Raw genomic sequence first — 21959 nt, 5'->3', positions numbered from 1 at the left:
GATCCACCAATCTAATTCAGCTTTCCTAAGTTTCTGTTTGTCCTCATGTGTGTGTGTGTGTGTGTGTGTGTGTGTGTGTGTGTGTGTGTGTAGTAAGTTCTATACAATTTTATCACCTTTGTAGGTAAACATCCAGTACCTCAGTTAAGATACTTACTGTATAGTGCCATTGTTTCAGGATCCTATGTGTTGGCCTTTTATAAACACACAACTCTCTTCCCAATCTCTTCTACCTCCTCACCTACAGTTCTGTCCCTAACCTCTGATCACCATTAATCTTTCCTCCATTTCTAACATTTTTTTCATTACAAAAAACTTAAATAAATAGAATCCTATTGTGTAGAACCTTTCCTGATTGGCTTTTTTCCCATTCAGTATACACTTGGATTAATCCAAATTATTGTGTGTATCAACAGTTTGTTCCTCCTTTTTGCTGAGTAGTGTTTTATTGTATGGATATACCATACCATAGTACATAGTTTTAAACAACATCTCTGGTTGTTTCTAGTTTTGTGCTATTACAAATGAAGCCACCGTGAATATCTGTGTACAGATTTTAATATGAACATAAGTTTTAATTTCTCTTAAATGCCCAATAATGCAATTTCTAGGTCATATGGTAGGCGCATGTTTAGTTTTATAAGAAACTGTCAAACTGTTTTCAAGAGTGAAAACTACCATCTGACATTCCCACCAGCAATGTGAGTATCCAGTTTCTCTGTATCCTTGCCAGCATTTGGCATTGTCACTATTTTTTGTGAGCTATTCTGATTAGCAAATTGTGGTTTCAATTTGATTTCCCTAATGATTAAAGATATTAAACATCTTTTCATATGCTTGTTTGCCATTTCTATATCCTCTTTGGTGAGATGCCCGCTCATATCTTTTGCCTATTTTTTAGTTGGATTCTGTTTTTACCGTTAAGTTATATATTCTAGATACTAGTCCTTTGTCAAATATGCAGTTGAAAATATTTTCTCCCAGAATGTGGCATGTCTTTTTATTATTTTCAAGTGGGATTTTAAGAGCAAAAATTTTTAATTTTGATGAGGTCTAAGCTCCATGATTTATTTTACATCCAAGTTAGTTAGCATGTAGTGCAATAATGATTTCAGTAGAATCCAGTGATTCATCCCCTACATGTAACACCTAACCTAAGTGCTCATCCCAACAAATGTCCTTCTTAATGCCCTTTGCCCATTTAGCCCCCCCCCCCCCCACAAACCCCTCCAGCAACCCTGTTTGGTCCTATATTTGAGAATCTCTTCTGTTTTGCACCCTCCCTGTTTTTTAAATTCAGTCATTCTCGTTCCTTGTCCGACCTCCAGCTATTTACAGGGGCATTACCTGGCAGTACATACCCTGATTCTCACTGCGAATGAAATTAAGTCTTTGTGATCACTCATTAACCACCTCTATTCTTTTCATTCCAATTCAATCTATAATCTCATTACAAAGATCTACATTTGAAGTCCAGTCAACTTTAGTAAGAGTAATAGGTGATGGGAAATAAAAAAGAAAACTCCTATCTACTAGAGTGTTAAAACCAAACTTCTAGCTACAGAGTAGAAGTTTGCTAGGGCCCAAACCTCCACAATGAAAATAGCTTCTGTGGGAAGATAAGGAGCTTGATTATATAAACTCTTAACAATTCTTTTCGCAAAAAACAAAACAAAACAAAACAAAAGAAAAAAACCAAAAAAAATTCTTTTCACTTCATGAGCCTAACATACCCATACGTTTAGGAAATATATCCCATTATTTTTGAAGCAAGCTATTTTCATAATGAAGAATTAAAGCATACATAATTAGTACAACTGTTCTTTTTTGGTTTATTCCAACACTGGAATCTCATATTTTTCATCACTGCCCATAATCTGTAGCTTTGAATTTCCTGACCACTCTATGTTTCTGGTTTTCTTCTACACCCAACAAGCTAAAATTTAAAAGTACCTGGAAATCAGCGAGGGAAAGGAAATACATGCAAATTTTTTAGTGAACTAGAAATCCAAAACCAGTCTCTTATGTGCAACATTCCTTCCATCCCAAATATGTCAATGTGATGCATGTTGCATCAATACTGTGTATACAAATAAACGCATGAGAAATAACAGCAATGATAATGAAATCAGAAATGGTGGTATGTTGGAGATGAAGTGAACGTAGGGTAGGATAAAAATCAATAAGCAATTAAAAAAAGATTGAACAATCTTAATAAGTTCACCAACCTATTTGACTTAAAGAATCCAATCCTGCTGTGATAAACAGTGGTTTATTTTGATCCACACATATTGATTTGCTACATGGATAAGAAGAAAAAAGAGTCTAATTTAGTTTAGCAATCGAATATCCTGCCATGCTCTACTGTAAATACAAGAGCCAGGTTTTATGTCTAGCTACTGGTGAGAGAGCACACTGCTCCTAAATGAATGAGTGAATATCAATTTAAATTATTTCAAATATTAAAGTCTGGCATTAATAAAGGCTTTATAGGGGGGAAAAAAGTGACAGACGCAAATTACCTTAAATGACAACCAAGAAAAGGAGCAAGTTTAAGAAAAATGTACATACTACAATTATCAATTCAGTTTCTATAATCAATATAAGAAAATGATAATACAGGGAAAGCTACTAAGATTACAGAAATAAAGTAAAAGAAATCAGGGAAACAAGGGTAGTAGTATGATTACTTTATCCTAATCTTTAGGCATTACATAACATTTTAGTTGTAATATTTGAGAAATATTTAACATAGGAAATGAGAAATAATATGAAATTATTTCTCTAAGAAGAGCCACCTGGAGGCCCTTTCCTATCAAGAAACAAAGCCTGATATGAGCAATAATCAGAGGAGATTATTATTGGCAAAAAATAATAAAAAGATATAAAAAAATCTATTTTAACAGTACCTTCTGTCAATGCCAAATGCTAACTGGTTGATAACTCCACGTATTTTTAGTAATAGAGCTTCTGATTTACTGGTAAACTAAAAAAAAAACAGGAGAACAAATTATATGCTCTGTTTTCAGATCACAGAAACAGGTAAAATAAATATGGCTTTGAACACGTGCAAATTGCAGACAGAATTACTATTTATTTGCCCAACACACACTTGTTTGAGTAGACAAAAAACCTGAATAAAGGAAAATAAAGAAGTCTCAATAAATTTTAACTCACTCTTCACATTTTATGAGTGCATGATACGGAAGGGACTGGTGTTTATGCACTGGTCATTTCGGCTACTCCCACATATGGCTCATAACTATTGCCCAAATGCAATCTGGTTGGTAGAAAATAGAAGGTTTACATCATAAATAACTTTTCCATCCAAGGGCATAGTACTGTCTTCCAAAAGGCCAACACGGAGGCTACAGACTAATTCAACAATACTGATAGTCATTAAAATGATCATTTAACTTTTCAGAATTGCCTTTGAGCCTGCAAAACAAGTTCCTGAAGATGCTCAGTGGTGGTATATAACTAGAGTGACCATAACCAGAACACTTCAGAGAATGAAAGGGGGTGGGTACTATTAATAATTAAGTTGAGGGGCGCCTGGGTGGCTTGGTCGGTTAAGCATCCGACTTCGGCTCAGGACATGATCTCACGGTCCGCGAGTTCAAGCCCCGCGTCGGGCTCTGTGCTGACAGCTCAGAGCCTGGAGCCTGTTTCAGATTCTGTGTCTCCCTCTCTCTCTGCCCCTCCCCTGTTCATGCTCTGTCTCTGTCTCAAAAATAAATAAACGTTAAAAAAAACAGTAATAATTAAGTTGAGACATCAGGTGAAAATCAGGATATGTGGTTGGTTACCCTACAAATCTTTTAAGACTAGATTTGTTTTTTGGAAATACCAAAAGTTACTCAGCCAAATAAGAATAGTTAACATGTATGAAAGTGGGAAAAACAACCATGAACCAAAATGACATGGAATTTTATAAGGCCAAGAAATCAGTTTTCAGGATAAGATTCATTCTGGATTAAGAACAGACTCTCTCCGAGCACCTGGGTGGCTCAGTCGATTAAGTGTCCGACTTGAGCTCAGGTCATGATCTCACAGTTCGTGGGTTCAAGCCCCGCGTTAGGCTCTGTGCTGACAGCTGGGAGCCGGGAGCCTGCTTCAGATTCTGTGTCTCCCTCTCTCTCTGCCCCTCCCCCACTCATGTGCGCTCTCTCTCGCACGCGCGCGCTCTCTCTCTCAAAAATAAAATAAAATAATAAAATAATAAAAAAAAAGAACAGGCTCTCAGGCAAATTATTCATGTGAATATATAAAATTTAATACATTGACTTTTCAAAATTGAAATAATTTTAATACTTCCTTTGAAAGAAGGTTTAAAAGTATAAAAACTAACTGAATTTTTAAAACACAACTTCATGATGATCATGATGATGATGATGAGTATGTGTGGACGTTGTGTGTCATCACAAACGTATTTCATAGAACTAACTGTAGGGCTGGGAGGACAGGAGAAGTTTTCTGACTCAGCTTCCCTATCTACTGCATCAATTGCCTTGAAACATCCTCCTCAAATAGCTGTAGAGCCTCTGCTTGTATCAACTCAATGGGAACTCATCACCTCCCAAAGCGGTTCATTCCATTTTCAGATAATGGTAGGATTAGAGAGTTCTTTCTTATTTTGATCTAAACTCTATTGATTCCTTGTTCTTGACTCTAAGAGAGCAAAGAATATACCTATTCCCTCTTCCATGGGACAGTCCTTTGAATATTTAAAAAGCATTATCACATTCTAGATGATTTGATACTCCTCCTCATATATCACATTTTTAAATCTCCAACCATCCTGGCAGCTCTCCACTGAATCTGGTCCTACCTCTCAATGTTTTTCTATTTTTATTTTTAATAACTTTATTAGACTGCTCATAATAGTGAATCCATTTTCTTGACTGAATTTTAAAGGATCTGGCAATCTTGTAAAGCAACCCCAAACTGTCCTCCTTGAAGTGAAACTGAAAGACGGGGCTTTGAAACTTTGGCTACTGTCTTCTTGGTCTGGGAAGCTAGACAAGCTGTATGGTTCTCTTGATGGTCCAGAAGTGCTCCTCTAACCCAACCTCTCATCCCTCAGGCTTACTGAAAGCTGAGATGAAGCCTTTCTCAAATCCGTTCCCTAGAAAACCCTGATGATTTTGGGCCATCTAGGCCTGCTGGGTCCTGCCTGTCTGACTTCATCTAAATTTGTACCCTTAAGACCAGACTGGGCCCTGACGTGATCATCAAGTGTGATCTGCTCTTAAAGAAAGAGATTTCCCTCAGCTAACTAACCAGATCTGTGGGGCTTTATCTTGTGGTAAAAATAAGAAACTACAAGATCCATCGTCTTTGCTTCTGTATCTTGGAGGAATCATTCATTTTTAAACTCCCGTATCTTTTTGAAATAGTAAAAATAAGTATTTCTAGGGCGCCTGGCTGGCTCAGTTAGTACAGCATGCGACTCTTGATCTCGGGGTTGTGAGTTTGAGCCCCACATGGGTGTAGAGATTACTTTAAAAAAATTAGGTGGGGGGGGGGGGGCAGGGCTAGGTGCCTCAGCTGATTAAGCGTCTGACTCTTGGTTTTGGCTTGGGTCATGATCTCATAGTTTTGTGAGTTTGAGCTTTATGTTGGGCTCTGCCCTAGCAGCACAGAGCCTGCTTGGGATTCTCTCTCTCCCTGTCTGCCCCTCCCCCGCTTGTGCTGTCTGTCTCTCTCTAATAAATAAAAACTTAAAAAAAATTAGGGGTGCCTGGATGGCTCAGTCGATTAAGTGTCTCTTGATTTCAGCTCAAGTCATAGTCTTACGGTTTGTGGGATCAAGACCCACATCGGGCTCAGCGCTGACCGCATGGAGCCTGTTTGAGATTCTCTCTCCCTCTCTGCCCCTCCCACACTCACGCACGCACACTCTCTCAAAATAAACACATAAACTTTTTAAAAAAACTCTAAAAAAGAATATTTCCAAAGTACTCTGTCAATTTAATATGTAAGCAGATACAGTATAAACATAAAAGGTACTGAGTTTTAAGAAAATACACAATGCAATTTATTTGGAGTATTCTGAAAAGTATAAAATGTTACCTTTAGTCATAATATACTACCCATGAAGGCTAGGGGCTAGCCCATGTTGTCTCCTGCTTCCCCTGAGCACTTTCATTTAGGGGGAAAAAGAAACCATTCAAATGGGAAGATACTATTTCTTTTAAATAAAAGTGCTTTTATATCTTATTGCATTAAAGGATATCCTTTATCCTTTGGTCCTGCTGTGGAACGTAATGATAACAGTTATAATAAGCAACATTTATTAAGGAACACTTTGTTTCAGGCACTGTGGTGAGCCTGTCACCTTACTTTCTTTTATCCTCACAACAACCCTATGAAGAAGGGGCACTATTTTTGTCTGTTTTACCCTGTTGGAGACTGAGGCTTAAGTGAGATTATGTGACCAGTCTGAGATCACACATCTAGAAAGTGGTTGTCCTCAGATTCAAACCCAGGTGCAAGACTCCCGAGTTCATGTTTTTAACTTCTACAACAAAGAGCGGTGCTTTTTTTTTTTTTTTTTAAGTTTAAAAAAGAATATTTTGTTAAGGTTTTTTTTTCCCCCTTTACTCTTAAGAAAATACAGATTCTCGGGGCGCCTGGGTGGCTCAGTCAGTTAAGCGTCCAACTTTGGCTCAGGTCATGATCCTGAGGTCAGGTCCCTGAGTTTGAGCCCCACATCAGGCTCTGTGATGACAGCTCAGAGCCTAGAACCTGTTTCAGATTCTGTGTCTCCCTCTCTCTCTGACCCTCCCCCATTCATGCTCTGTTTCTCTCTGTCTCAAAAATAAACATTAAAAAAAAAAATAAAAAAAAAAAGAAAATACAGATTTTCATTCTTAAGGGGAAACTAAAAATGAATAAGTTAATAGCCAGTTTATCTCTTTAAGATGGACTGGGGCTTATGGGCATAAGCAGCTGCTCCAAAGACATGGAAGGCCATCTAGCAAAGGGTGTTCTAGAAATACATTATCAAACACTGTAACAAGAGGGTTTGGGGGCAATGGGAAAGGAAAGGAGGGGATTATGTGCATTAGTAAAAGCATTAGTATTTATAACTGTGCATCAAGTTGCTAACTTTTCTAAATTTGGTGCTGTCTACTCAAGCCAAAGGGTAGGAAAGGTACAAACCATTAATGATGCTCCATAATAATGTGCAACAAATCGAAGTGTCTTGCATATAACCTTTCTCTTCTCAGAGTCAAAATCCTGAAGAAATACATTATTAAAAAGAAAAAAGTTGAGAGAATTAAATATCTGTAGCAGGAAGGTACAAATTATTATGTGTGGAAATAGATGATTTTTTTTTTTTTGGAACGTACTCTGAGGAGTAGGATTCCATTACCTTGATATTTGTTTCTATAGAGAGTTGAACAATAGCTGTGGCCTTCCAGAACTATAGCTGTCAGATCTTTCCTTGTTTAAACATGTAGCTCAACAGAATTGAGATATGAGCACACATTTTATAGTGTGGAATACCCTGGGGATTCTCTCACAAGCAAAGATAAGAAGAAACCAATTTTCTGCTTTCTTCAATTTAAAAGTTGGGGAGGAAGTCCTTTCCCTCAGTGACTGGGTGAAAGATTCAGTTTCTTGAGCTACCTTATCCCCATTCTGCTTCATCCCCAGTCCACTGTATTTTTATTGTTCTTTACATATTTTCACTTTCCCAACTATATCCTCTTTTCCAGATCTTTAAGATGTGTGACTCCTTGACCTCTCCCTTCCAGAGTCATTGTTCTCATTTCACTATTATTTTTGCTCCTGTCCCAAGCATAAACAACCACCTTAACTAGAAGTGGAAAAGCTTACCTGAAAAATATCATATTTACTTCCAATTATGACCAGAGGTATCAGAAATGGGTCGACTAATTCACGATCCTGTTAACAAACATATTTCATTGATTTATTGTAATTAACTGTTTAATACTATGTATTCAGCAAATTCTATTTACTTCCAAAAATACACCTTTTTAGTCTCTTCGTAGATGTTGACTTTGTTTGCTTGACATGTTCTAATATTTAACTTCCACTAAGTTATATTTCTCAAGTGTAAAACTAGAAATGGCAGTTCCCTAAGTTACCATCATGTTCTGTCCTATTCTCTTAAATAACATGCCATCTTCCCGTTTTTGTTCCTTACTACTTGGTATTATCTTTTGTTGCTATAGCATTTACACTGCATAGATGTGAACCATAAGCTGTTACTTTTGTCCTGATATTCGTGATGTAAAACGCACTCACATAAACCCTGGACAATGCCAAATACTGCTGTGGGTTTTCCAGAAGATGATATTCATGACTGTATTTAAAGGACCTGTGTTACCATCATTGCCACTTTGTAATTTTATTAGTTGTCAGAGGATCAAAGGACACGGAATATGGGACAGATACCAAATGAATGTAAAACAGAGGGTGGCGAGAAAGGCTGTTAAAACTCTACTCCTTGCTTAAATGTGTAGCTTCATCTAGTTTTGCCAGGTGAGTTTTTGTACAGTCTGTTTTTTTATCTTCGTTTTATAGAGATTATAAAAATCAATATCAAACTACTACTTCACCCTATTTCTTTTGATTGGTATAATATGCCGTAACAGTCACAGTGGATGTCTACCAAGAAGACATAAGACATCTTTCTCCTGGTTTTGCTCTCACTGAGGTTTTATCAAATTGCTATAATTTTCCAGTGAACAAGTTCATCTACATCAAATGAATTTCCAATCACGCATAAAAATCTCAGCAAGTTGTTTGTGATGTTGTCTTTAGCTATGTATTGGGCTAAGGATTCCAGGAATAATCCCAACAGCAACTCACCGGATGGTTCTTCTGCATATTACTCCATATCCTCTGTCTCATCTCAGAGGCTGCTTTGGAATTTGTCTTCCCCAGTGTCATTATCATTTTATCTACATGGCTTTTCATGGCTTGCAACAGATTTTCCATGGTGGGCCAAAGGTCATTAGGTTTTGAAAGATCCAGAACAAGAACAATAGAAAATGTCCTAAAAAACAAAAACATCTCTTAAAGAAGACTCACAATAATTACTGTTTTGAAACCCTATTATACTGAAATTTATTATTTAAGAACACTACAGCTTAAGGAAAAAATAAAACAGCAATTTTCTAAGAAAACACACACACACACCCTCCAAAGTCATAGCCTTATTTTTTCTTTAAATGTTTTTATTTTTGAGAGGACGTGTGAGCGGGGGAGGGACAGAGAGAGGGGGACAGAGGATCTGAAGTGGGCTCTGCGCTGACGGCAGTGAGCCTGATGCGCGGCTCAGACTCATGAACATTAAGATCATGACCTGAGCTGAAATGGGACACTCAACTGATTGAGCCACCCAGCACCTCCAAAGTTACAGCCTAATTTATTCCAGTGCTTTTCTCTAGTGGTATTTAAATGTTACAACCACCAGTGGCACTGAAGGTTTCATTTGTACTGATAATAATCCAGTTCAAAGAATCTGCAAGCAGTTGGGTTCAACAGTGTCATGTTTAGATCTGATTTCACTGTATGCGCCAGAGAAGGGAAGCAAAAATAGTAAGAGCAGCAGCAGCAACACACCATTAGGTGAAGAACAGATTTACTGATGGACTCAGCCAGCGGACTACATCATTTATGCCATCTTCACAACAACCCTTCCTAGAAGATGCTATGATGTCCATTTTATGGATTAGAAAGCTGAGACACAGGTTCATATGACTAGTAAATTGTAGAGCTGGAGATCCAAAGCCACACGTTTCTGCCATACTGTGGTGCCTCTCTGAAAGCACACCCCTGACCACCACACACACCACTGCCACTGCCACGTGAATGTGTACCTGTGTTCATGTGAGTCCAACGTAAATCTAAACTCAGCAACAACAAACCGGTTTAAAAATGGGCAAAGGACTCAAACAGACATTTCTCCAAAGAAGATGTACAGATGGCCATCAACATAAGAAAAGATGCCCAACATCCCTAATCATTACAGAAATGCAAATCAAAACCGCAATGAGATGCTACTGCATACCCATTAGGATAGCTATGGGAAACCAAACCCAAAACAAAACAGTAATAAGTGTCGGTAAGGATATAGAGAAATTGGAGGCACCCAGGTTGTTCAGTCGGTTAAGCCTTTGATTCGGATCTCATGGTTTGTGGGTTCGAGCCCCACATCAGACTCTGTACTGACAGTGCAGAGCCTGTGTGGGGTTTCCTCCCTCCCGCTCTCTCTGCCCCTCCCATACTCATGGGTGTCTCTCAAAAAAAAATAAGTATTTTTAGGGGCGCCTGGGTGGCTCAGTGGGTTGAGTGTCCGACTGCGGCTCAGGTCATGATCTCATGGTCTATGAGTTCAAGCCCCATGTCGGGCTCTGTGCTGACAGCTCAGAGCCTGGAGCCTGCTTTGGATTCTGTGTCTCCCTCTCTCTCTCTGCCCCTCCCCCCATTCATGCTCTGTCTCTCTCTGTCTCAAAAATAAAACATTAAAAAAAATTAAAAAAAAATAAGTATTTTTAAAAAGGATATAGAGAAATTGAGACCCTTGTGCATTGCTGGTGGGAATGTAAAATGTAAAATTCCTACTGTGTTAAACAGTATGCTGGTTCCTCAAAAAATTAAACATAGAATTACCATATGATTCAGTAATTCCACTTCCAGGCGTATTTGAAATCAGGGACTCAAGCAGACGTTTGTACACCAGTGCTCCTAGCAGCGCTATTCACGACAGTCAAAAGGTGGAAACGACCCAAATATCCATCCGTGGACGAATGCATCAACATAATGTGTTATATACACACAAAAGAAGATCAGTGGAACATCCTTACAAAGGAAAGCAATTCTAACGCAGCCTACAACATGGGTGAACCTGGAAGACATTATGCAAAGTGAAATAAGCCAGGCTCAAAGGACAAGTATTACACGATTCCATTTACAGGAGGTACCTAGAGTGGCCAGATTCATAGAGACAGAAAGTATAAAGATGACTGCCAAGGGCTGGGGAAGGGGAAAGTAGAGAGTTATTAACTCATGGGGACAGAGTTTCAGTTCAGGAAGATGAAAAAGTTCTGGAGATGGATGGTGGTGATGGTTGCACATCAATGCGAATATACATAGTGTCAATACACTGCACACTTAAAAATGGCTAAAATGATAAATGTTATGATATTTTATCAAAATAAAAAATAGATCTAGGACTATTTCAGAAAGTGGTCATAATAAGCATGGAGAGCCATAACCATGGGCTACTGTATCCTCGATCAACAGGACAAACATCCTGCTAGTATGTGTAGCAAGGAATTATAATACATGTTAGTTATTTTATAATATTGTCAGTTATTTTGCTCAGTTTGAGCAAACCAGCTATTTTGTGTAATTGAAGCGAAACAGTACTTTACTATATAGGTGTCACTTCAGAAAATAGTCTTTTAGACAGTAATTATCAGGATTTTCTATAAAATTAGTGTGCCATTAAACTGTCCAGCCAATCATATCTACATCATTTCAATAAATTCATAATAGCTTTGCTTGACTATAACAAATAATATATATTTCTTAATAGTAAAGAAATCAATTTTATTTCAGAGGTTTGGTATGGTTAAATGCTTTTAAAAAACGACTGGTTTCACTTTTTCTTATTGTGGTAAGATGTATATAACATAAAATTTATCATTTTTCCAAATGAAAAATAAAAAATTTAAGTGAAAACAAGACAGAATTCTCGACGTTTTTCCAAGATTAAAATTTGTTTCCGTTGCACTGGAAACACTTGTGTTACCTTTACCTTCATAGCAGATGACAGCTAACTTTTTTTTATATGTGTAGTTGACACAGGATGTCACATTAGTTTCAGGTGTACAACTTAGTAATTGACAGGTGTCTACATGATGCTGTGCTCACCACAAGTGTAGCTGCTATCTGTCCCATTACATCGCCATCGCAATATCATTCACTGTGTTTCTTACGCTGTGCCTTTTATTCCTGTGACTTACTCATTCCATAACTGGAAGCCAGTATCTCGCACCCTTTAACCCGTTGTGCCCAGCCCCTACCCACTTCCCCTCTGGCAACCATAAGTCTGTTCTCTGTATTTACAGGTCTGATTCTGCTTTTGGTTTATTCTTTTTTTTTTTTTTTTAATTCCATTTATGAGTGGAATCTTACGGTATTTGTCTTTCTCTAATTTATTTCACTTAGCATACCCTCTCGGTCCGTCCATGTTGTCTCAAATGGCACAGTATCATCCTTAAAAAAAGTTTTTTAAAAAAAACTCAACAGCTCTTTAAACAGGGAATGAAACCACAGGAAATGCTCCATTACAAATTATCTAAACTCTGTTCAGTGTATTTATAATTATTCTATGAACAATCATTTTAAAGATAAACAGTATCTAATAGCATTTGGCAATATTATTTTTCTCAAGTTGCTAGGCTTTGTCCAACACAAGGAAGTTAATTATGTGTCAGATTGATTCCAGTCACAAAACACTCTTGAGATTTGCAACATTAAGAGTGAAATGTTCTTCATGAATTTCTTAACCACTCAGCAACCTACTTTGGACCCAGGCCTACTGTTCCCCTTCCCTCTGGTCATCAAAACCTTGACCTCCCCTCTCTCCTAAAGCAAGCTGTGGCTGCCCTGGGGTAGAACCAGGGGAATGAAGAAGACCCAAGAACTCACAAAGTGAGGCAGTAAAGAAGCTGTGCAGGGGCACCTGGATGGCTCAGTTGGTTGGGCCTCCGACTTTGGCTCAGGTCATGATCTCATGGTTTGTGAGTTCAAGCCCCTCGGCGGGCTCTGTGCTGACAGCTCAGAGCCTGGGGCCTGCTTTGGATTCTGTGTCTTCCTCTCTCTCTCTGCCCCTCCTCTGCTCATGCTCTCTCTCTCTCTCTCAAAAATAAATAAACACTAAAAAAAATTTTTTTAAATAAAAAACTAAAGAAGCTGTGCAAAAATGTGGCTTCCTGCAGAAACCAGAATTTCCACAAGGCCATCAGGTGCAAAGCCTCTTGGGCCAGAGGAAGTGAGTGACAAAGTCAGGGCCAGAACTGAAGCCAGCTCAGAACCCAGATAAGAGCAGCTCCCAGCCATTTTCACTCCTTTCTGCCCCTGGGCACACTGACTGGCAGCTCTGGTTCCTCAGCAACTCCCGTCCTTGCCTTCTCTCAACCACACCACCAGGAGCGGTCCTAACTCCCAGTGGCCTCAATTATTTTTCTCTGTTAAAGGAGGACAAACGAAAATCAATATAGCCGTAAAATTCCATGTTTCTGAAAAAGTATGTCAGGGGCATATGGTGGTTACAAATGAAAAAGAAAGATCTAAACATATATATAAAACATCCCAAATCTGTACAAAGTATATTTATAATGTCATTTTTTAAAGTTTATTTGAGAGAGACAGAAAGAGTGCACATGTGTGTGGAAGGAGCGGAGAGGCAGAGAGAGAGAGAGAGAGAGAGAGAGAGAGAGAGAGAGAGAGAGAGAGTCAGTCCTAAGCAGGCTCCACGCTCAGTGCAGGACCCGACATGGGGCTTAATCTCAGGAACTGTGAGATCATGACTTGAGCCAAAATCAAAAATCAGACGCCTAACTGACTGACCCACCCAGGCGCCCCCATACAATATATTTATAAATGCTGAAAACACTGAAAGAACTACCTCAGCATGTTAACAGTGGTTATTTCTCAGGTGATTAAGGGCGCTCTTACTTTCTTCAAACCTTTCAACGTTTTTCCAAGATTTCTACATGAACATATACGGTACTATTTTTATAATAAGTAAAAGACAGTAAATTAAATTTATTTAAAAGAAAAAATATCGCTGAAAAAATAAAGCCAACATTATCTGTACCCAACTAGCTATGGAAAAACAATTGCGTTAACCAGAAACAATTCCATACCCTAAAGATCTAAGTGGCTGAAATGTAACAAATAATAGTGCAGCCCTTTGTATTTGGTCCAGGCAGCAGCAATGGTTTGTGTTAAACTCTGACAAAAGTAAGATCTTTCAGATGTAAAAATCTGTTTTCCTTGGCTGAGACACATTCCTAGGAACATTGTGAGAAATGTCACAATTTTCCACATCTGATTTGGCCAACATGTGGGAGTCATTGTCAGGAAACGCCACCAAAGAGTTTGAGGTTTTCCCCAAGTTTTTATTTCTTTTCGGTCAGCAAATAGACTTTCTCCCTCCGCAAACTCAGTGTTCCCTTGGGTGAAGCTTCAACAGTACTAATTAGCATTAAATTCAAAGGTAGACTTACCATATCCAGCTGAAGAAAAAACTCAGGGTTGAATCAGCTTACACTTGGATGGGTATTCAAAAGAATTAAGCTTTTCAAATTCATGTTTGCCAAGTGAATTCATTGCTAAGTGTTATTTGACATACTTTGTTTTCAGGCTTGCAAAATATGTTACTGGTTGGAATGCCAGCTGTCAGCACAGGCCAGAACCCTGGTTCTTTTAAAATCTCTTTGAAAGCATTATACTTTAAGCGCATAGAAAGGAAGAGAGTATAGACCTTCAGCAACAGAAAACTGTCCCCCCAAATTCCGATTCCTGAAAGCCTACTCATATTCATCCTGTGGACACCACTGGGTACTTACTAACAACCGTTCCTGGATCTGGCTCACTTACCGTAAGGTGTCACTTGTGATGGGTATGCTGATTAAGTCCAATAAAGAGGTCCCTCCACCTAGTTCCCAAAAGTGAGCAATATCTTTTGGCTGAAACAAACAAACAAACAAACAAAAACAGGCATTTTTCACATTAAATTTTAAAAATCTTCTTTGAATGTTAAATACTTCTTACACCTCATTAACATCAGTCAGTAATAATTATGGGTACAAAATACTGTAGTCCTCAATAAACTTTGGCAATCAAAACTTTCCCCTTTCTCTGTCCCATCCCTCAAAATGCACCAAAACATCTATTCCAAAAAACAAAGATGAAACATTAACATGGTAGGTGGGGAACAAGAAGAGACTGAACAACCGATTCCCTTTTTATAGGATTCTTTAAGTATTAGGGGAGTGAAACAGTGAGGCAGCCACGTGGCTTGGGAATACCACCATCTATTCCATGACAACCTTCTTGGACGACTAGCTAATTGCATCTCTGCTTCCATCCTGCTGCTGAGGAGCCTTCGGTAACACCACGATTGTGGGAGGAACTAACTGCTTCCACTTAGAACTCAGGGAACATGAAATCTGAGAAAGACATGGATCTTCCAGAATGAATACGGAAAAGCCCAACTTGCTAGCACAAAGTGTTAGAGAAAATAGGTGAAGAAAAATCACCTTTTTAATATATCTGTTGCCATGAACTTGGAAGAGATAGTCATTAAAGCAAGTTTTAGATGAATATACAGATTTTTGGCAAATTATCATCTCATACTCACTAAAATTGTTTTGCTGTTGATATTTGAATATTTGCTGTTGATATCTGAATTATTAATGTTCGTGGGGGAGGCAGTTTTGCATTGGAAAATCCCCCTTGATTCACAATTTGACGAAGGGCAGTTCTTAGAGCTCTTCTCCACGGTGAAGCAGTGAAAGCAGTTTCAGCATTTCCAGTGAAAAGGGCAATCTCATTTATAGGTCATCACTCATGTCAAAATTCACGTGAGTCACAAACATAGAGTTCTCCCACATCTCAATATATTAATGTTTTTTCTTTTCTTTTTAACCTCACAGTTTTAGTAATGAACTTTCACTGACTTATCTAGAAAGCAGCAACAGGCAATGTTAACTCTTACACACTAATGATCAAACATTTGGACAAGATCGATCTGTAAAAATCTGCCTGTGTGACAAAAGTGGGGCCTTCTGTTATAGACGGTTCTTCCCTACACCTAACTCTATTTAAGAAAAGACCTTTTCATGGGAGAACTCCAAAAGAGGATTCTATTTTGAATGGTTTTATCCTTCTAACATACACCGTGCATTCTCCTTCCATTCTGAAGAGTCTCCAACTTTCCTCTGAAGAGACACTCTAGTGAAAATAGGACTGTAACAAATTAGGGCCTCAGTCTGAAGTAGTATTACTAACTTCAAGATATGTTTGTAAAAATGCTAAGAATTTGGACTTTGAGTAGTACGTTTTCATAAATATTCTACAAGTCAAACTCCTATTTTTCGCAGATTTTTTGGGAGACAGGATGTAACTCACAATATTATTCCCACTTGAAAGAAGAAAAGCCACATTAACACAATTAATATAAATATGCCCAAAAACTGTAAAATAAAGTTACAAAGGAATCTTATTCCACATTTTAAGACACAACAAATGAGACGGCTAAATTATTTTCCTATTCAGGTTGCCTTCATGTCTGCTGAGTTGAATCTGACTTAAAAGCACATAGCTATGAAGTGTACAACTGGATATGTTTATTGATTACAGATAAGATGAAAATATAAAACAAAGTCAGCATCATTACTTCTCCATCCCCAGGCACAGCAATATCACTTAAGAAGACACTCACTATATTATGCCCTTTTGTTCTTCTTCCATATGTATATTCCAAAGCTAAGGTTGGTTTTGGTGGCTCATCCCTGCACAATAAAGACAGATAGTATTACCATCATGGGTTTTCTTTTTTCTTTTCTTTTTTTTTAATGTTTATTTGTTTATCCTGAGAGAGAGACAGCACTAGTGGGGGAGGAGCAGAGAGAGAGAGAGAGGGAGAGAGAGAGAGGGAGAGAGGGGGGGGGGAGAGAGGGAGAGAGGGAGAGAGAGGGAGAGGGAGAGGGAGAGAGAGGGAGAGAGGGAGAGAGGGAGAGAGGGAGAGAGGGAGAGAGGGAGAGAGGGAGAGAGGGAGGGAGGGAGAGAGGGAGAGAGGGAGGGAGGGAGGGAGGGAGGGAGAGAGGGAGAGAGGGAGAGAGGGAGAGAGAGAGAGAGAGAGAGAGAGAATCTCAAGCAGTCTCCATGCTGTCAGCACAGAGCTGGATGCAGGGCTCGATCTCATGAAGTGGGAGATTGTGACCTGAGCCAAAGCCAAGAGTTGGACGCTTAACCGACAGGACCACCCAGGTGCCCCCATTATGGGTTTTCTTATGCTATCATATTACTCAATTCATTTTTGCTTCCTCTTAAAAATGTTAATTAGTAGAAAAGTTACTTTGTGGAATAGCACTGAAGTAAAAATGATAAAAAATTTGATGTAAAAGACAAGCCCTCAAAAAACCATCTTCGAGGATTTTTGTCACAGCTGCAAGGATGACTAATGGCACCGGCACAATGTCGTAGTCCTTACAGGCACTGTTGGAGCGAGTGGAGAATGGAGTGCAGCTGGCAATGCTGGTGGCCATGTTAGGGGAAGCTCTTGGCATTCAGGTCACGTGGGGAGCACTTATACCAGGTTTTGCTCGGCCTCAATGTGGGGAGCTGTGAATCTTATGATTATCAATTTAATGGAGATATCAACAGACTTTATGCAATTCTTTTATTTTTTTAATGTTTATTTATTTTTGAGAGAGAGAGACAGAGTGTGAGTGGGGAAGGGGCAGAGAGAGAGAGGGAGACACAGAATCGGAAGCAGGCTCCAGGCTCCAAGCTGTCAGCACAGAGCCCAATGCGGGGCTCGAACTAACAAACCATGAGATCATGACCTGAGGCCAAGTCGGACACTAAACCAACTGAGCCACCCAGGCACCCCACAATTCTCTAGTTTAAATCCCAGCCCAAACATGGGCATCATTTAACTAGCGAGAGCTGCAAACTAACAAATGACATCAACAAGTCCTAAAAACTGACAAATGGTTTGATGAATTATTTACACTGCAGCTTACATTGTTTGGTAAACAGCTTTATTGTATATATGTACTTATTTACTTCAATTTCTTATAGTACAAATGTGTATCATAAATTTATCTTCGTCACCATTTTTCAGTGTATGGTTCAGTAGCATGTTAAGTATATTCACCTTGTTGCACAAACTCTAGAACTTTTTCATCTCGCAAAACTGAAAGTCTATACCCATTACACAATAACTCGCCATTTTCCCCTCCCTCCAGACCCTGGCAAACACCATTCTACTTTCTGTTTCTGTGAATCTGACTGCTCTGAGATACATCATATAAATGGAATCATACAGTATACATCTTTTTGTGACTGGCTTATTTCACTTAGCATAATGTCCTCAAGGTTCATCCGTGTTGTAGCACGTGTGAGAATTTCATTCCTCTTTAAGGCTGAATAATATTGGTATATATCTTTTTATTTTTATCTTTTTTTCTTATTTTTGGTATATATCTTTTTAATGTGGAGAAGAGAATTTTTAAATTTGTGATTTATATATTTATCTTTATTAAATATCTTGCATATCATCCCTACATATATATTTTTTGATACATATATAGAATATTTGGTTATATTTGCTTTTATAAAAGATACAAATTTTCTTTTATGAAACAAAATGCTACTTTTAAGACAAAATTTATAAGCTCTGATATTCAATGTATAATAGAACTATTTTTTTTTTCCAAGTAAACTATCAAGGAACTGAAATGAAGAATTTTCAGTTCAGTGTTGTATTTCAAAGTATTTCATCCTAAGCTGATGTTGTGTTAGAGAACTTGTTTGTAGAAAGAAACACATATGGTCAAAAGAGAGCCATGATTCCAGGGGATGGAAATATGATGCAGGTGTCACTATAGATGGTTCTTCTAAGAAACAATTTTGTTGGTGAAAGGAATTACACAAAGTCAGGATTCTATTATTTGAATTCTTTACTAGTATTTTTCAAATGGATGACGTTTCTTTAATGTGACCTTGAGACAAAATTACATCTATTTTGATATTTTTTGGAGAAGTTATAAGAAGTAGGTATTGGAATGAAGGGAACAAGCAGTTTCCTGCAATATCCTAAATCTTAATCTGATGACCATATAGGTTAGGAAGTATAAGAAACAAATGATAAAAAGCACAGTTTGAGGATCAACACTGTGCTTCAAAAATGTTTCCACGAGCAATTTAAAGATTATAATTAATGTTCAGATAATAATGGACTAGGTAAAATAGAAGTAAATCAAATACCAGAGTAGCAGAGCCAAAAAGCAGCCAAGTACTATCGGAGTTACGTTCGTTGCTTCCCCATATAAAGGGAAACTCAGCATTAATCCTGTATAATTTTATTTATTTACTTTTGCTTATTGTTGGTTTTATCTTTAAAGGAGATTTTGGGGCTCCTGGGTGGCCCAGTCAGTTAATCGTCTGACTTCAGCTCAGGTCATGATCTCACGGTTGGGGGGTTTGAGCCCTGCATTGGGCTCTGTGCTGACAGCTCAGAGTCTGGAGCCTGCTTTGGATTGTGTGTCTCCAGCTCTCTCTGCACCTCCTCTGCTCATGCTCTGTCTCTCAAATGAATAAATGTTAAAAAAAATTTTTTAAGGAGATTTTAAAGGCCATACAAAGAATTCACTAAGAAGTTATTGTTTGAATCTCAAAATTATTCACGTTCCCAAGTCTTTCAGAATTTAACTTGCCCTGTATAACTAGAATAAACAAAAAATATAGTCTAAAGGTTAACATAACACTTACCTGTCAAGACACCTTAGAATAATAGTAGTCTTTCCCTGGAAATAGAAAAAAAAAAAAAAAAAAAAAAGAATACTGTGTTAATGTCACCCATATGTAAAATTTTGTTATTCGTAATTGTGGCCAAAAATAGCTTTTAATCACTCGAATGATAAATTACCTGGAAACTAGAAACTTTCAGAATTGTTCCTAAGTTTGATAAGTAGAAAAAGTTAACTGTCAACTTTCCATCACGGTGTAACTACACTGCTATTATTATAATTATGAAGTCCTGCAGATGACAAATACTAGCAAATCATACCTCACTTTAGTGGTCAACTTGGCAGCTGTCTGAAATTTTCTCTCTATTCATCAATGCTAATTACTGGTTAAGCAGATGATTAGTGTCTTCTAAAATGTTTTAATTCCAATTGTTGAAGTGGAAATAAAGAAAAAAGGTAACATACAAATAAAGGACATATTGCAAATATGTTCAAAGTAGGCAATCCAAATACTGGGTTATTTTTTGTCTGTCTTTTTATTTGTAGAGAAGGTACTCGTTCTAAGTTTTTTGTTAGGAGTCAGAAAATATAGGTTCTGGGCATCTCTACCACACGAAAGTTAACCTCACATTTTAGCCAGGGATTGGCTCAGTGGTTTAATCACACTTTCTTTTTTTTAATAGTAAAACTTAAAAACAAAAAACAAGCCAAAAAAAGATCTCTTACAAGAAAACAGATAAAAGAGGAGAAGCAGGGGAAGCTCTAATGGAGGAAGCTGCTGGGTTCCAAGGAAAATAGTTTGGAAAATACCGGACTGACAAAAATACAGACCATTTGACTAGGTAGGTTTTTTTCCCAAAACCTGTAATTTTTTTACCAAAAGAAAAAGATGATGACAAATAAATTACTCTGGATTATATCTGGGATATGATCAAATTGAATGACTTTTTTTTTTTTTTAAATAACGGGAAACATAAATAATTGGAATACAACCAAAAATGTATATTACTGAAGAATGTTTGCTGGCAGGTATTCTTTCAACGTGAAAAACAAGAAATAACCTAAATATCCCCCAATGGGGATTGGCTAATTTAATTATGACAATCCTTATAATGAAATAGCATGCAGCTGTTAGGAATGATGATCTAGGAAGATACTTATTGACATGGTAAAACATTTATGACAAATTAGCATAACTCTGTTTTCAATTTTAAAATATCTTTTCCTGCTTCTTTGAGATATACGTACATACGTACGCATACACATTAACAGATTCAGAGAAAGACACAGAAACACACACACAAATAAATAGATCTAGAGGGATATCACTAAGCTAACAGTAAACATTTCTAGGTGATGGATTTGTTGGTAATTTATATTTTTATTGTTTGTTTTTTTTTAAGTTTATTTAGTGTGTGTGTGTGTGACAGAGAGAGAGTGAGACAGAGAGAGAGAGAGACAGAGAGACAGAGAGAGAGAATCCTAAGCAGGCTCTGTCAGTGCAGAGCCCAATGTGGGGCCTGATCTCATGAACCGTGAGATCATGACCTGAGCCTAAATTAAGAGTCAGACGTTTAACCGACTGAGCCACCCAGGCACCTCTGGTAATTTTTTCTTTTTTTAAGAAAATCAGGATTTTCTAATTTTCATACACTGAACATGTATCACATGTAGCATATTTTCGAAGTTTGAGATAAATGAAGACTGTAGTACAGTAGTCTCCTCTTATCCATGATTCCGCTTTCCACGGTTTCAGCTACTCATGGTCAACGGCAGTCTGGAAGCAGATGATCCTCCTTTGGACATGTCATCATCAGGTCAGGAGTACCCTAGCGCTGCATCACTGTGCCTACACCATTTACCCCGCTTCATCTCGTCAAGAGGACGTTTTAGCATCTCACATCATAAGAAGGGCGAGTATAGTACAGCAAGATATTCTGAGTGACAGAAAGGCCACATTACATAGCTTGTATTAGAGTATGTTGTTATAATTGTTTTACTTTTAGTTACTTTTAGTTATCTCTTCCCGTGCCTCATTTATAAATTCAACTTTATCATAGGTGTGTATGTATAGGAAAAAACAGAGTATGTACAGGATTCAGTTCTCTCTGCAGTTTTAGGCATCCACTGGGGGTCTTGGAACATATGCCCTGCAGATAGGGGGGAAGCTGCTATACCTAAAAATTATTGTATTCTATGTACAAGAAAGCACAGAATCAGAATTACTGGAATCTTAGATATAAGATATAAGATATATATCTTAGATATAAGATTCCAGATTGGAAGGAATCTTAGATATAACTAGCCATTTTTCTCAGATTCTCATAGTTCCATAGTGTTGATTTAAATTTTGATTATAATTTCATGTAAATGTACTGCTTGGTGGCAATTCCCAATAAACATAAACTCAACTCTGGGCACTGA

General features: G+C 37.8%; 1 protein-coding gene across 3 annotated transcripts in view; it reads right to left on the bottom strand.

Annotated features, from left to right (window-relative positions):
- DYNC2LI1 (dynein cytoplasmic 2 light intermediate chain 1) overlaps window positions 1-21959 on the bottom strand; it is a 46862-nt gene that overhangs the window by 13473 nt on the left and 11430 nt on the right. For all 3 annotated transcript variants that reach the window (XM_053200538.1, XM_027072569.2, XM_015074433.3), the window contains exons 3-10: window positions 19558-19592; window positions 16502-16571; window positions 14656-14744; window positions 8848-9034; window positions 7849-7917; window positions 7168-7245; window positions 2910-2986; window positions 2229-2299 (exon numbers count right to left, since the gene is read on the bottom strand). In XM_053200538.1, the coding sequence (XP_053056513.1) occupies window positions 2229-2299; window positions 2910-2986; window positions 7168-7245; window positions 7849-7917; window positions 8848-9034; window positions 14656-14744; window positions 16502-16571; window positions 19558-19592 (676 nt within the window). The remainder of the gene's footprint in view (window positions 1-2228; window positions 2300-2909; window positions 2987-7167; window positions 7246-7848; window positions 7918-8847; window positions 9035-14655; window positions 14745-16501; window positions 16572-19557; window positions 19593-21959) is intronic.

Source organism: Acinonyx jubatus, chromosome A3 (assembly GCF_027475565.1).
Source record: "Acinonyx jubatus isolate Ajub_Pintada_27869175 chromosome A3, VMU_Ajub_asm_v1.0, whole genome shotgun sequence".
NCBI classification, from domain to species: Eukaryota; Metazoa; Chordata; class Mammalia; order Carnivora; family Felidae; genus Acinonyx; species Acinonyx jubatus.
Note: the sequence above shows the minus strand (reverse complement) of the source record. Positions and strands in the feature narration are given on the sequence as shown.